The sequence below is a fragment of the Gossypium hirsutum genome, chromosome D08 (assembly GCF_007990345.1).
Source record: "Gossypium hirsutum isolate 1008001.06 chromosome D08, Gossypium_hirsutum_v2.1, whole genome shotgun sequence".
In the NCBI taxonomy this organism is placed as follows: Eukaryota; Viridiplantae; Streptophyta; class Magnoliopsida; order Malvales; family Malvaceae; genus Gossypium; species Gossypium hirsutum.
In genome coordinates, this window is record NC_053444.1 from 1,966,917 (window position 1) to 1,980,674 (window position 13,758).

General features: G+C 32.6%; 2 protein-coding genes across 2 annotated transcripts; both read right to left on the reverse strand.

Moving 5' to 3' along the window:
• Positions 1-5,078: 5,078 nt before the first annotated feature.
• LOC121220189 (uncharacterized) lies at positions 5,079-8,411 on the reverse strand. Its single transcript, XM_041099471.1, has 6 exons — positions 7,641-8,411; positions 7,435-7,488; positions 7,103-7,183; positions 6,889-6,958; positions 6,711-6,799; positions 5,079-5,483 (listed from the first exon to the last, which is right to left on the reverse strand). Exons 1-6 carry the CDS (start codon positions 7,833-7,835, stop codon positions 5,346-5,348), a joined length of 627 nt encoding a protein of 208 aa, XP_040955405.1. The 5' UTR covers positions 7,836-8,411; the 3' UTR covers positions 5,079-5,345.
• A 1,508-nt stretch (positions 8,412-9,919) lies between these two features.
• Positions 9,920-13,582, reverse strand: LOC121220190 (protein APEM9). The gene is made up of 6 exons (XM_041099473.1): positions 13,141-13,582; positions 12,879-13,046; positions 12,705-12,782; positions 11,923-12,208; positions 10,552-10,910; positions 9,920-10,340 (listed from the first exon to the last, which is right to left on the reverse strand). Exons 1-6 carry the CDS (start codon positions 13,179-13,181, stop codon positions 10,223-10,225), a joined length of 1,050 nt encoding a protein of 349 aa, XP_040955407.1. The 5' UTR covers positions 13,182-13,582; the 3' UTR covers positions 9,920-10,222.
• Between the last annotated feature and the right edge of the window lie 176 nt (positions 13,583-13,758).

A 13,758-nucleotide genomic window follows, 5' to 3' on the forward strand; every position in this document is an offset into this window, starting at 1 on the left:
CAGATCTAATTGTTTAGGGTTTTCGTAGGAGTTTCTCGTGACTTGGCAACTCGATCTTGGTCCGCGCGCAACCCCGTATCACAGGCCATGGCTTTGTGCTTCTTGGCTCGTTCCTCACCATGTTGCCTGATCTGAGCAATGGTAGGATTTGCTCTTAATGGTGGTGGCTCGACATCACTTTCAACTGCACTCCAGAGGTCAAGTGCTTGGAGATATGTCTTCATCTTGACTATCCAAATGTTTTTGAAAACTAAAACTTAAACAACAGAGGTCCTCAAAGATAAGAGGCTCTGATTACCATTTGTTGGATAAATGGCAGCAGCAAAACAAAATAAAGATGAAAATGACCAAGAACAGAAAGTAACCGATGAAGCAAAAAATCAATCTTCTCATTGAAACTTTGAAATATATGATGTTACAAAAATAGTATGACAGTTACCTAACATTTGTAACTGCTCCCATCAGTTTTAGTAACTTGCAATACAAAATAATACAAATTAAAGAGCTGAATAATTCAGCCTTTACATCTATCAAATTCAAATCCTAACAACTCTAAAAGCTAGTTGCATTTAGCTTGAATAGCATTACAAAAATAAACAAAAAGTAAACAAAAGAAACAAGCTGCTTCTAGTCCTGCTCGAATGCTGGTCTGCTGCAGCTGCTAGTCTGCTTTCTGGCCTTTTGTTGCATTGCAGTCCATGTTCAACAGGAACTCCACTTATAGAGTTATTAAATAACCGAAGTTTCTCTAGAAATTGAAGCCCACTAACATAATTTGGAAAGGGACCTTCCAAGTGGTTTTTTGACAAATCCAAATAGGTAATTTTTGTGAGGTTGAAGATAGTTGTCGGAAGTGGACTACTCAAATTGCATGAAGAAAAGCTCAAAGAAATTAATTTTCTAAGGTCTCTAAAAACATCTGGAATCTGTCCTTCAAGCGAATTTCCTTGTAAATAAACGGAAATGATTTTAGTGAGATTTCCAAATGTTGCTGGAATTGGCCCCCTAAAACCACAATGGGAAAGGTCCAACAACTCAAGGCCACTACTGCAGTCTGTGTTAGGGAGATAACCTGTGAGATTTCATTCTCACTTAAATCTAAATTTTTGAGGTTTGGAAGCTGAGAAACTTGAGTTGGAAATTCCCCATGTAATTGACAATGTGAGAGACTCAAATGTTCAAGGGACGAAGACAAGTTTAGAAAGGAAGTAAGTGCAACATCAGACATATCTACATAGTCAAGCACAAGGTTTATTAATTTTGTCAAGTTTCTTGCAAGCAAGTCGAAACCTTGGCCATCAAATCTCAATTCAGAATTGGAAACATCAAGTGAAACCAAACTTGACAAGACACTGATTTGATGCGAGATTAAGCCAGAGAAGGCATTATCAGAAAGATTAAGATGGGTTAAACTCACCAACTGACTAAATAACTTTGATGAAATGGTGCCATCGAAACCATTCCCAGAAAGGTTGAGTCGTCGTAGTCCATGAAAATGAAACAAGCTGCGAGTGCTCTCAATAAGAGAGCCTTCGAGGTAGTTGTAGCTCAAGTCAAGCCATTGGAGGTTTTGAAGTTGAAAGAGGTCGTTGTTTGCAAAGAGAGAACCAACAAGGCAACTCTGACTAAGATCGATGCCGCTCCCTCCCATGAACAACAATCAATGCTTTTGTTCAATGACTCTGTCTATCCTGGGGTAAGGATCTTTATTATCACCATCAGGGTTCAAATCACAATCAACAGACATGGTGGTTTTAAAATGGAGCAAAGCATCTCTTTGATGTGGGAGACATAAATGAGAGGATGGAGGAGGAACAGAGGAACACAAAGTCCATGAAAGTTGCAAGACCACCAAAACCAGGCAAAGGCTTCCCATATTTTTTTTTCTCCAAAAAGGAAACAAGTACAAAGTTAAGAAACAAAGGGGTATGAATCATAACAACAACCAAGTCCTTAATTGAATTACAAAATAATTTATCATATTTTAAAATACTTTTATACTTTTTTTATTAATTTGATATTTAAAAACTTGTGGTCTAATAATGTCACTAGTTCTGTACCCTTTGAATTTTTGAAATTTAGTCCCTATATTTTTAATTCTAAAAATTCAGTCTTTCTACTTGTTTGATTTGAAATTAAAGTCTGTTTGATAATATTGTAAATTTATTTATTTTAATTTTTAATTTGTTATAATTTATACTTTAACTTTTACATCAAACCTTTAAAAACTAAAATATCGGTAATTCATTAATAATGGAATCCAAACTTAGCGCTCATTTTTCAACTTAGTTAATACTTCAATTACTATCAGTATTAATCATAATTACACAATACGCACGAATACAAATTTAGAAATTATGATGAAGACACAGCCACTCATATCATCTCCTAACTTTATTTATTCTAATCTCTTCTAACGAAACTGAACATGCTTAATCACTCAACCGTACAAGAAAATATTCACCAATGTACAAGAATAGTCACTCAATTCATTTTATTTTGATAACTTAACTATTAATTTTTTCGATTTAATCACTCAATTTTTCTTAATTAAATATTTTAGTCACTCTTTCTTTTCACTTACTAACAAAGTCTAATATGGGCTTTTTCTATTATCTAATAACAGATTTAACTTTATTAATATTTTTATTTAAAAAAACATTATTCATAAATTGTAAAAAGGATTATCCATGTATAAAATTTAATATGATTAAATTAACCATTATATTTTATAAAAAGATCATGCTTCAATTACAATAAATATTAACCATGAAAAATCGAAATCATATATACTTAAAGCACTATAGAGTGAACATAAAGAAAAAAAAAAGTCTTGATTGTACCATTCAAGTCTATCCCATTTTAGTTGTCAATACGACTTGCATATTTTTTTTTTATTTTTCGTTTTTTGAACTACAGCCACGAACTTTGAACACGAATCATAAAACGGATATAGAATTAAACCATTAAACCTAATTTAACAATAAATTATTGTATTTCATAAATAATTTTACACTTTTTTATTCAATTTTAAATATTCATAGTTTTAAGATTTATATTTAGTTATAAACATTATTTTCTTTTATTGTCCAATGAACACATCAAAAATTAAAGGTATACTTTTATGTGAATAGAGAGAATGGCAGTGGCTGTATTATCAATGTGGATAGAGAGATATGAGAAAGGGATTGGTATTAGACAGCTGAGTTGTAACTCGTGGGCGAAGATGGAATATTGAATGTATCCTAGTTAAAACATGGCATACCATAGTTACAAAAATCCATAGTTCAGAAAAACCACGTGAATAGAGCGAATGGCAGTGGCTGTATTTTCATGTGTAAATCCTGTGGTGGTATACCAAAGCCATTGCATCAATAATCAAGTCCATAAATACGAAAATGACCACGGTATTCGTCAATTTCAGCTCTAATCTTTTCGTTCTTAATTGTAGCACAAAAGTCTATCTTATTTTAGACATTAGGACTTACATTTTTTTTTTTGATTTCCCATTTCATTGTCTACTTTTCATTTTGTACCAAAAAATAAGGCTTTTTTTATAAAAATTATATTAAAAAATTAATTAATTACAAAAATGAGGTGGGAACAAATTAATTATGAAAATGATGCGTTTGTTACAGTGCTCCTCAATGTCGTTTGACACACCGGCGGCACCACCCCACTTTTCATCCAATCATGCAACAATCAATAAGGTTTTAAAAAATAATTTTTTTGTGCCGCCACTGTGTCAAGTAGCACTGGTATGTATTTGTAAAAAAAAAGCCGTGAAAATATGAGTATACACGATGAAAGAAAAAAACAAAAAAAAAATTATTGGTGCCTCCCATGTGTATCAAGTGGAATCACATTAATTTAAAAAACCCTGTTAGAAAAAAAAAGCTTAATAACAATTTATCGTTTTTAAAATATTTTTACACGTTTCTATTTATTTGATATTTAGAATTTTAGGTATAATAATGCCCCTAGTCCTTGTACACTTTTTTTTTTAATTTAGCCTCTCTACTTTTAATTTCTAGAAGTTAATCATCTACTTGTATGATTTAAAAATTAAAGTCCAATTGTAACAATGTTAATTTATTTCTATTAAATTTGAATATATTATTAATTGGACTTTGATTTTTAAATCAAATTAATAGAAGTTCATTAATAGTGTTGTTAATTGGACTTTAATTTTCAAGTTAGAAAAATGAAGGTACAAAATTTTAAAAGTCTAAAGAATACAAGGAGTGGGGTGTAATTAAAGTAAAAATCTAATATAATTTTCGCCCTTATTTTTTTATTATTAAAAATGATTATAGGTATTTTTTTCCTCAAACCCCAAATTAATTATATCCATTTGGTTGAATGAAATACAAGCATCCAATGGAGTTGTAAATTGGTATACAAGCTCAACGGAAGCCTTTCTTCTAAAACCCATTTCCATGCTTACAATAAAATTCCATTTCTTATAAAATGCATTGCCATCCAAAGGGTTTTTTTTTAAAATGAAATTCCCCTTCATCCGAATTGATGATACACCAATCAATTCTTAATCCAAGGTCCAGTTCCAAACAACAACAGATGAATCTAAGTGAAAAAAAAAATACTACGAAAATTATGTGGACTTCAATTAAACAGCTACCATTGCAGCCACTATTGCTTGCAATGGGTAGGGAGGGGGATGACCGGAGAGAATAGATCCAAAAGAGCTGACAAATAAACTACCGGCAAATCCACCACCAAGGAGGGGCCAAAGCCTAGGACAGAGTCACCAAGACCGTCGACTCCCCTCAATGGCTGTAGATCCAATATCTTCAAGAGGGCATCAACAACCAACCTGTGACGGTTCGATGCAACTCAATCAACATCACCATGCCCAAGCCTTCAAGGCCAAACAGCAACGGTGCACTGCCTTGTGCAGTGTCCTTGCCAAGCATTTAAAACAAAAGCCGAGAAAACCAGAATCAATCCAACTATCCCTTTATTCAAATTGATATACCAGTCAATTCTCAATCCATTCTCAATCCAATCGACAGATCTGATTCCACCAACAACAGATGAATCTAAGTGCAAAGAAAACATACCATGAAAAATATGTGGAGAATTTCAATTAAACAGCTACCATTGCAGGCAAGCTATATACTATTTTTTTATCTAAACAGTAGTGGCACACTTAAACCATTTATCAGCGAAGCAATTTGCTCCTTAACAATCTTATGTCCCCTTACATAAAATTCCAATAAAATAGCAGTGGCTAACAACAGATGACAGAATACAGTTACAGTTGCAGTCTAATAATAAATTTCATCAAAACCCAAAGTTTAAATGAAACCAAACTCAAACCCTCGCTACCGATCTTTGAGTTCCTGCTCGAATTGAAGCAATTTCTCCCGGACGGGCTGCAAAAACCGCTTCTTCAAGTCCTGGATAATCTGCTGCTTGTCTTGCTGCACGAAATCCTTTTCTTCACTAAGCTGTACTGCCATCTATAATTATCCAAAACGGAAAAGTTTTAGTTAGTTTCAGTCATTTCTGCCAAGTTCTATTATGGTTCTAAAAAGTCGATAGATTACCAATGCCTATTTGCCTAACATATAACCATGGAATGAAAACAATTGCCCTCCCCTAAGATTGGTTTTAGGGTTCAAAATATCATGTTCTCTCCTAAACCTACACCTACAAATCAAGTATTCTTATTGCATTCTAGTCATAATCGTGATATATTTATACTACATATTTTATCATGTTAACAGTTCGTATTATATAGCTATTGACGCATTCCTATATTTATATAAAGTTCATGTTATTGTTTATAGGTTAAAATATGCCATAACTCTTTGTGATCTTCACAAATTTGGAATCTAGTCCTTATACTTTTATTTTCAAAAAATTAATCATCTACTTTTCAGATTTCAAAATTCAGGTCCAATAATTAACTCTATTTTTCTTTGTTAAATTTGACAATGAGACATTTTGAAAAAAAACTCGCTTGGTAGTCAAGTAACTAAGACAATGACTACCAAGTAACCAAGACAATGACGTTGTAATGAACCTGAATTTAACAAAACAATTTTCGCAATGTTAACAGTTGGACCTGAATTTTGAATTCTGAAAAGTACAACTAAATTCCTAAAAATATAAGTACAGGGACTAAATTCCAAATCTACAAAGAGTAGAGGGACTTATGGCATATTTTAACCTTGTTTATATTATGTTGGGGTTTTAATTGTATTCTACTTTTCTTCAAATCATGTGTAGTATCCAAATATTTTAAGTGTACCTAAAACAGTAAATTCTATCAGTTAGAATTAATATTTGGTCAAATTTTTTTTCAAATTCAATAGTATATTCTACTGGTTTATTGTTTCAATTTCTCTCATTAATTCCCACCATTATGCTTCACACTATTTTGTTCCAACCTCCTTTTCTACAATAAAACAACCACAGCAACACCAATTCTTTGGTTTATTAGTTTATGCCATATATGTCACTTGGCAATTTCATGTAAGAGACATATTCTACAGTAAACACTATCCTAGCACTGGCAGTCATTGAATTTATAACAAAGGCCTATCCATCATAACATGTCATAGAATTTATACCATAGGCCCATGCATTATAACATGTTTGCATTTACGTATACCAAGATCTATTCAACAAGTTTATCCTCTATCTCTTCTAAACCAAATAGTTATCTCTCAATTCAAGCATACCTGCAAATCATCGAGCTCACCAAATGAAAATTCTGGGATATCAATATGGCCCTTAACCGTCTTATTCTCCTCCCGTAGATGCCACTCCCCTGATTTCCATTTAGATCCCAATTTGATCAACAAAGTGATAAATAAGCTTAGAAAGCAAAAGCATAACACCATATTTAGACCCACTTACCCTTGATTTTTAATGTCAACTCATACGTATAGCCAACACGCTTCTTGTTTCGTACAGTCACCAAAAAAGCCTGCTCAAACAAGAAAAATCCACCATAAAATAAGGTTAATATCTATGTATACAGCCATAGCTATAGTTTAGTTAAGCTTACATCAATGGAGTCAAATAACATTATAAGACAAAAACACAAATAGAAGTAAGAAAAATAACTCACATCGCCAACACACTTGGTTACATCAGAAATTTCAGCCTTGCCACAAGATAAATCCAATGAACCCACAGATTTAAGCAATTCCTGGAAAATAAAACTGGGTTCTTCAGTACATCTCAAGCTTTTAAACATACGTATTGTTGAGGGGAAGTTGGCCTCAGACCTTCAACGAAAGGTATTGTCTTCCTAACTCTATGAAGCCCTTTGGGCTCTCCTTGGATTACAGGAGACAGAACTCCACCACAGGACAATACCTTCCGTTGAGGGTCCGAGACCAACCTCCCCTCAACACATATACATTATGTATATCAAAAATCAGGGTTTTGCATATAGACCTTTAATCTTTGAGTAGCCCAGTTATTAAGGTTTTTCTCCTCCCAAGTTCCAGCCTATGGTGAACAAGGACCAAAAAAACATTAAACGAAATCATTGAAATGTACGAAAATCTGAAATACCCATTAATAAAACCCTAGATCAGATCACAAACATGAGCATAGAAAATGCAAATTTTTTTAAAAAAAATAAAAAAATAAGGCATTACCTTATTCCAAACAGAAACAATAGATGTAGACTGAGATTGAGTTGAAAGGATGTCTTGAGCAGTGAGCTTCTTAGGAACAGGGAGCGGAGCAGCGTCCGCCGTCGTTTCTCTCACCCAATAAGTATACGACGCCGCCTGCCCATTGCCGTTGCCGTCGCCGTGGGCGTGGGCGTTCTCTACTCCTCCATTCTCCATCTCTTTATATGCCAATTGTATGGATCCAATTTAATTGAAGATTTGCTGGATGGAAGGATGAATCGGAGAATGGAGAAGAAGGGAAGATTTATTTATTATTTAAGATTCATTCAAATTAGGATTTTCTGGAAGCTTCTTCCAATATTATGGCTTTTTAAGTTGAAACCTAGAGTCTTCCTCTTGCTTTTATTTATTTTTATGGAAAATCTCACCATTCTTATTTTTAGGGGAAACTATTTTTATACTATATTTTCTAACACCCACAACGTGGGTGAAAAGGAAACAAAATCGATTAATAAAAATAAATAGAAAATCTTTTAAGTGAGGATAGCTTTTACAATTTATTGGTTAAATATTTTATTAGGAGAAATAGGGGTTTGTTTTAGATTAAAGAAATTGAAATTCCTATGTAATTTTATGTTTTTTCATAAAAGTGAAATTCCAACTACAAACTAGGCGTGTTCATTCGGTTAACCGACCCGAAATAACATTAACCGAATTAACCGACCTTTCAAAAATTTTAACCGTTAACCGAACCGAAATTTTTTCAAAAAAACTTAACCGAACGAAATTTTTTCGTTAACCGAAAATTATATGTTTTTTATTTTTGGTTAAGAATTAACCGAATTACCCGAATTAACCGAATTACCCGAATTACCCGAATTAACCGAATTAAATCACTACATAATTAAATTATTTTTAGACTTTAGTTTTAGTTTTAGAATTTTATTTTTATTTTTATTTATTAAATTTTTTGTAATTTTTATGATTGGGTTGGGTAATTGGGTTGACTTAAATACTTGGGTTTGGATTGGGTTTAGGTGAATAGTGAGCCTATTTATATATTATAATTTTATTTATTAATTTTTTCGGTTAAACTAAAAAAATTGGTTAACCGGCCGGTTTCGAACCGAATTAACCGTTAACCGAAAAATAAAAAAATAATTAACCGACCCCCGACCGAAAAAATTCGGTTAACCGACCGATTAACCGAATTCGGTCGATTAACCGAATTTTTTCGGTTTTACCCGAATTTTGCACACCCCTACTACAAACCCAATCAGATTTCATTATCAATTATGCCAATTCAACATCGAATTATAAAATTTGGCTAATTACAAAAAATAACTATAAATCAGAAAAATTAACTTGATTTGAATAATTACAATTTTCACCTTAAATCGAAAGAAAATACCCATTTAATTAGCTTAAACTTACATCCAATTAAAGAATTATATGCGAATTGAGGAACATTGAATTGATTTTCTCTCTTAATTTTAAGGAAGCTAAAAAACATATTTATTAAATTCTCCAATAGATTTGTTTTATGTGATATCAATCTCAAAAAATATTAGTATAAATTTTTTCATAACAAATATCATTTGTTCCAATTCTATACGTAAAACTTTAAATTTATACAAACAATACATAATGCAAAATATGCAATCTAATAATATAAAAAAAATTAATGTCTTGTAATTTTTATAGTACATTTTTATTAATTTTTCGAAATTAATTCATTCAATGCTTGAGATATATTTATTACATATTTCAAAAAAAAATCAATTCTTTCTATTTTATTTCATTTTTATATTATCTTAAAATAAAGAAAAGACATTCATATCTATTTTCATTTTACGGTCCATAAATATTAATATTTTTGAAATTTATAATTGCCCTCACAACAATATTAAGATTTGAACCTAAATTCTTTTGATGGTACATAATTTTGTTTAATGTGTGCCAAAAATGAATTCTAAATCGAGGTACAACTCAAATCGATTTTTTATTTTTTATTTTTTTTTCCTTAACCCTAAAAGCAAGTTGAGGAAATCTCATTCTACCAACCAACCATATCGTTGAAATTGAATGAAGAAGCAGACACTATTGACTTTTCAACTTTGAATTTCATGTCAAACTTTGCCTTCAATGCTCAAAACAAAGACCTAACACTAAATGCTCCCACAATTTTCGGATTTTTAAACATCATCCATCATCAATAACCAATCACTACAATTTGGTCATCTAATCTCAATCTTCAGATCAATATACCCTTTAAGAACAGTACAACAAAACCTAACAACTACATCAAAATTCAGTTTTCTTAATATAGGACCTCCATGGTACTTTTACAGATAAATAGAAGAGGTATGAAATATAATTTTCCCATTACATCAAAGTTCAAACCTCAACTTGAAATCCCATTATTATTTTCTTTAATTTGTTTTTGCTTGAAGGCAATCAGACCTAGAAAGCTCAAAATAATAATAGTAATGATAACAGACAATGCATGTATGGAGTGAGGGATATTATCAGCAGAAGATAATTGAATGCTAAACAGCTTACTTGAAATCCCACCTCGTCTCGGCTTGTTTCATCTCATCAGGTCAGGTAGCAGCAGACAAGGGTTGAATGGCAGCAAGCGGATTAACTTGGTATGAAAATGCAAGTTCCCATAAGTCTACCAAACACTTCTTCACAAACAAAGCTTGTCTCTTAACAATCCTATAAACAACAACAAATATATATCATATACAAATATACATGTATTCATTCATTGTCAATAGAATATATATATACACATTTCCCTTTCTCTACCAGAAAGGCATTCATGAATTTCTAACCTAGGACCGTAATTAAGAACATTAAGTATGCTTCAACAATTGAAAGTTATGAACAAATATTTCAGGGTAAAAGAACAAGAAGACAATCTTACCTCTGTAAAGAAATTCCTCTCCTTCGAAGGATGTAGTATACGAGAAGGACCAGACAGCCAATCAAGATTTTACCATTTGATATGACCACCCGATGATTACCGAACTTCAAAGTGATATTAGAAAACCAAGATAGAAAGCCGTGGGGTTGTCCGCACAGTTTCAAATTTGCCTGCTTTGAATCTCTCTCTCCATTAAGCAGGCTGCTGGTCTTTAAGCCTTTTGGTGTCCCCTTAGGCACATTTGGACCCTTATTGGAAGAATGAGATTCATGGTTTGCCAGAGGCAAATGTGACGAGGAGCCTTGTGGTAAATGAGTTACCTTTGTGGAATATAGGGAGTGCAATCTTCTCAAAAGGTCCTAGAATAATACATGTAAAGATGGTAAGTTGGTGCAATACTCGTATATTCCAAGAGAAAACAAAAATTATTCCCTCATAATTAATAAAATCAAGCACCACCAACACCATGACAAGCAAAGTACAAGAAAATAAATTGTTCTAAAGCTTGTCTGGTGTGAAATTGCATGATGTGAGAAAGAACCTCCTTGCAGATGCAAATCTATAAGTAGTCCAGCCTATGAAATAGATTGCATTTCAAAGGAACAAAAGATACATGCATATAAATAGTTGTATGAGCTAGGAACCTAATGATTCAATTAGGAAATGCCCAAATTTGACTTAAAGCAAAGCCTAACTAAACAATGAAAAAATGTTCAAGACACTGGACTTAATTTTGCAATTTCAAGAAGACAAGAAATTTTCAATGTACACGACTCTTAAAACAAGAAAAAAAAAACGATCTTGAAACTTAAACCTAGAAGTTAGGACTGAAAAACAACAAATAAAGCCTATTCAAGCACCCAACTAAGATACTCAGCAGTGGAAATGTGCTAAGTTACAGTCTGGGCATGAGGACCGACCTTAGCACACCATTTAATGTTAAGCATGAACCTAAAACCAATCAACAATATATGGAAAGGCAGAACCTAAAGATAAGGCCATAGCAAATCCGAAACTTAGCCAATGTGAGATAACATAATTTAAAAATTCCCTCTTTCTCGTAGGCCCATTATTAACAACTAAACAACTAAGCATAAGACTTGGCATCAATAAATAAGGTAACAAAGAACTAGGGCTCTAATACCATGTTAAGCGCAAAAGGCCACTAGCTAATTCTAAATTAACTGATGCACCGTTGTACTTAACACAGTGTAAAGCTCTTCTCAACAGTGCTCCACCATCAACACAAATCATGCTGAATTTCAACTACCAAAAATTTGTAAACAGCTAGATGAAGTATATTTATGTACACAAAAGGCGCAGACTCAATCTAACAGTGTACTAAGACATTTCTACTTAAGCATATATTACCTGTCGGTTTTTCTCTGGCAAAGCAGTTTGCTCAACCCAAGAGATTGCAAGATCGACATCACTGGAAACTGTTCCCAGAAGCATGACAGCATACAACTCAACAACTTCAATATACTTATCAACTCCCAAGACAGTATAGCTATCACTTCCACCCTTGAAATTCGTACTTGTTTCAGCACTAGCAAGAACATAGTATTGTTCATCCACATATCTCCACTTGCTAAGAAACTCCTCAAGAAACTCTTTGGCGCCTAAAGCTGAAGCTTCTGATATTTGGAAACATACCCTGAAGATTCAATAACGGAAGGAATTTTAGTACCATTGTCCTAGATGTTCAGATGCCTATCCCAAGGAAAAATGTTATTGTAGCATTGAAAGTAGATCTTATATAATATAATACGGGTAAGCGTGGATATACAACTTCCATTCAGAAACGAGACCTCAGCAACACTAGCCTCAGAAAATAAGAAAGAAGGGACGAAAGCTATACACCCATCAGGCAGTAATAGTAAAACAAAAAAAGTTGGAGATAAAAGAAAAGGGATAAAATTAAACATTTTTGGCCTCCAATGAAGCTGGATTCAGAATGGGATAAAAAGTTGGAAGCAGTATATAAAACAAAAATAAGAATTGTTTTCAGTGAATAGTTATGTTAATCTCTCCATCATCCCTAAATTCATACATAGGAATTGAGGTATAATCCTAAAAATATATATTAAAAAATATAGAGCATAACACAAATTCATAGGTAACATAGATGAATAAAAGAAAGAAAGGATTACCCAGTAAGAAGAACTTGAACAGGGATTGATTCAATTGAAACAAATAACGTTTTGAGCTCATTCAGAATTGTAGATGTCCTGCAACGAATAGCATCATAATCAGCTAAAATAAGCAAAAAGAAAGCTATAACATGTTCCTTTTTCAATTTTCCCCCCTACCAAACAAAGCTATACCTGGAGAGTTGTTTCAAGGACTGAACCAAGACCATACCAGCAGCCTCCATCGCTTCATACAAATCAAACTCAGAATCATCATCAATCGATACATTGGGGCTGCCTCTTTGCTTTATTATGGAAGAAGCTAATGATGCAGCCTCCTCATACATGGAGCAAACCAAGAAGCTATTACAACAATCAAAACCAAATTCATCAGTAGCTTGTCACACAAAAATATATATTTAAAAACAAAAGTTGTCAAATTCATCATTGAAATTACCTTTCGGAGCGTTCAATCTCTGCCCAAATTGCGTCAGCCATTTTGGGCGTCTGTTAAAATTAAGGTAAAAATGAAGATAACGCAACGAGCTTTGTATTCAATCTAACCCAAATGTGAAGTTATCTTCACTCGGAATCAGAATTGATTAAATTCGAATAAATGATTCAAATAAACAAATAAAAACTTAAAATTATTGAAATGATTTCCTTTTTGCAATGGTTCATCCGTTCATTTTCCTTCCTCAGATTATCTTTTAGGGTAAATTGTACTCAACTCTAAGACTATTAGTAAATTTATACTTTGATTACTCAATTTTAAAAAATTATAAATTAGCCATTTAACTATTTCAACCGTTAAATTGCCAACAAATATCTAATGGTTGTTAACGAGCAGCGCCCTGAATATTTCCAAAATCCGCCTTTTTTTATTTTTTTTATTTTTCGGTCCAAAATCAATCTATTTCCATAAATATTGAAAAAAAAAACAATGCATTTCCCTAAATATTTTTTAAAATCAACATTGTTTTTCGAATTTAACTTTTTCTAACACCCAAAACAAAAAAATATTATTTTATGAACCCTTCCTATTAACACATAATTTTAATAATTTTTTATCTTA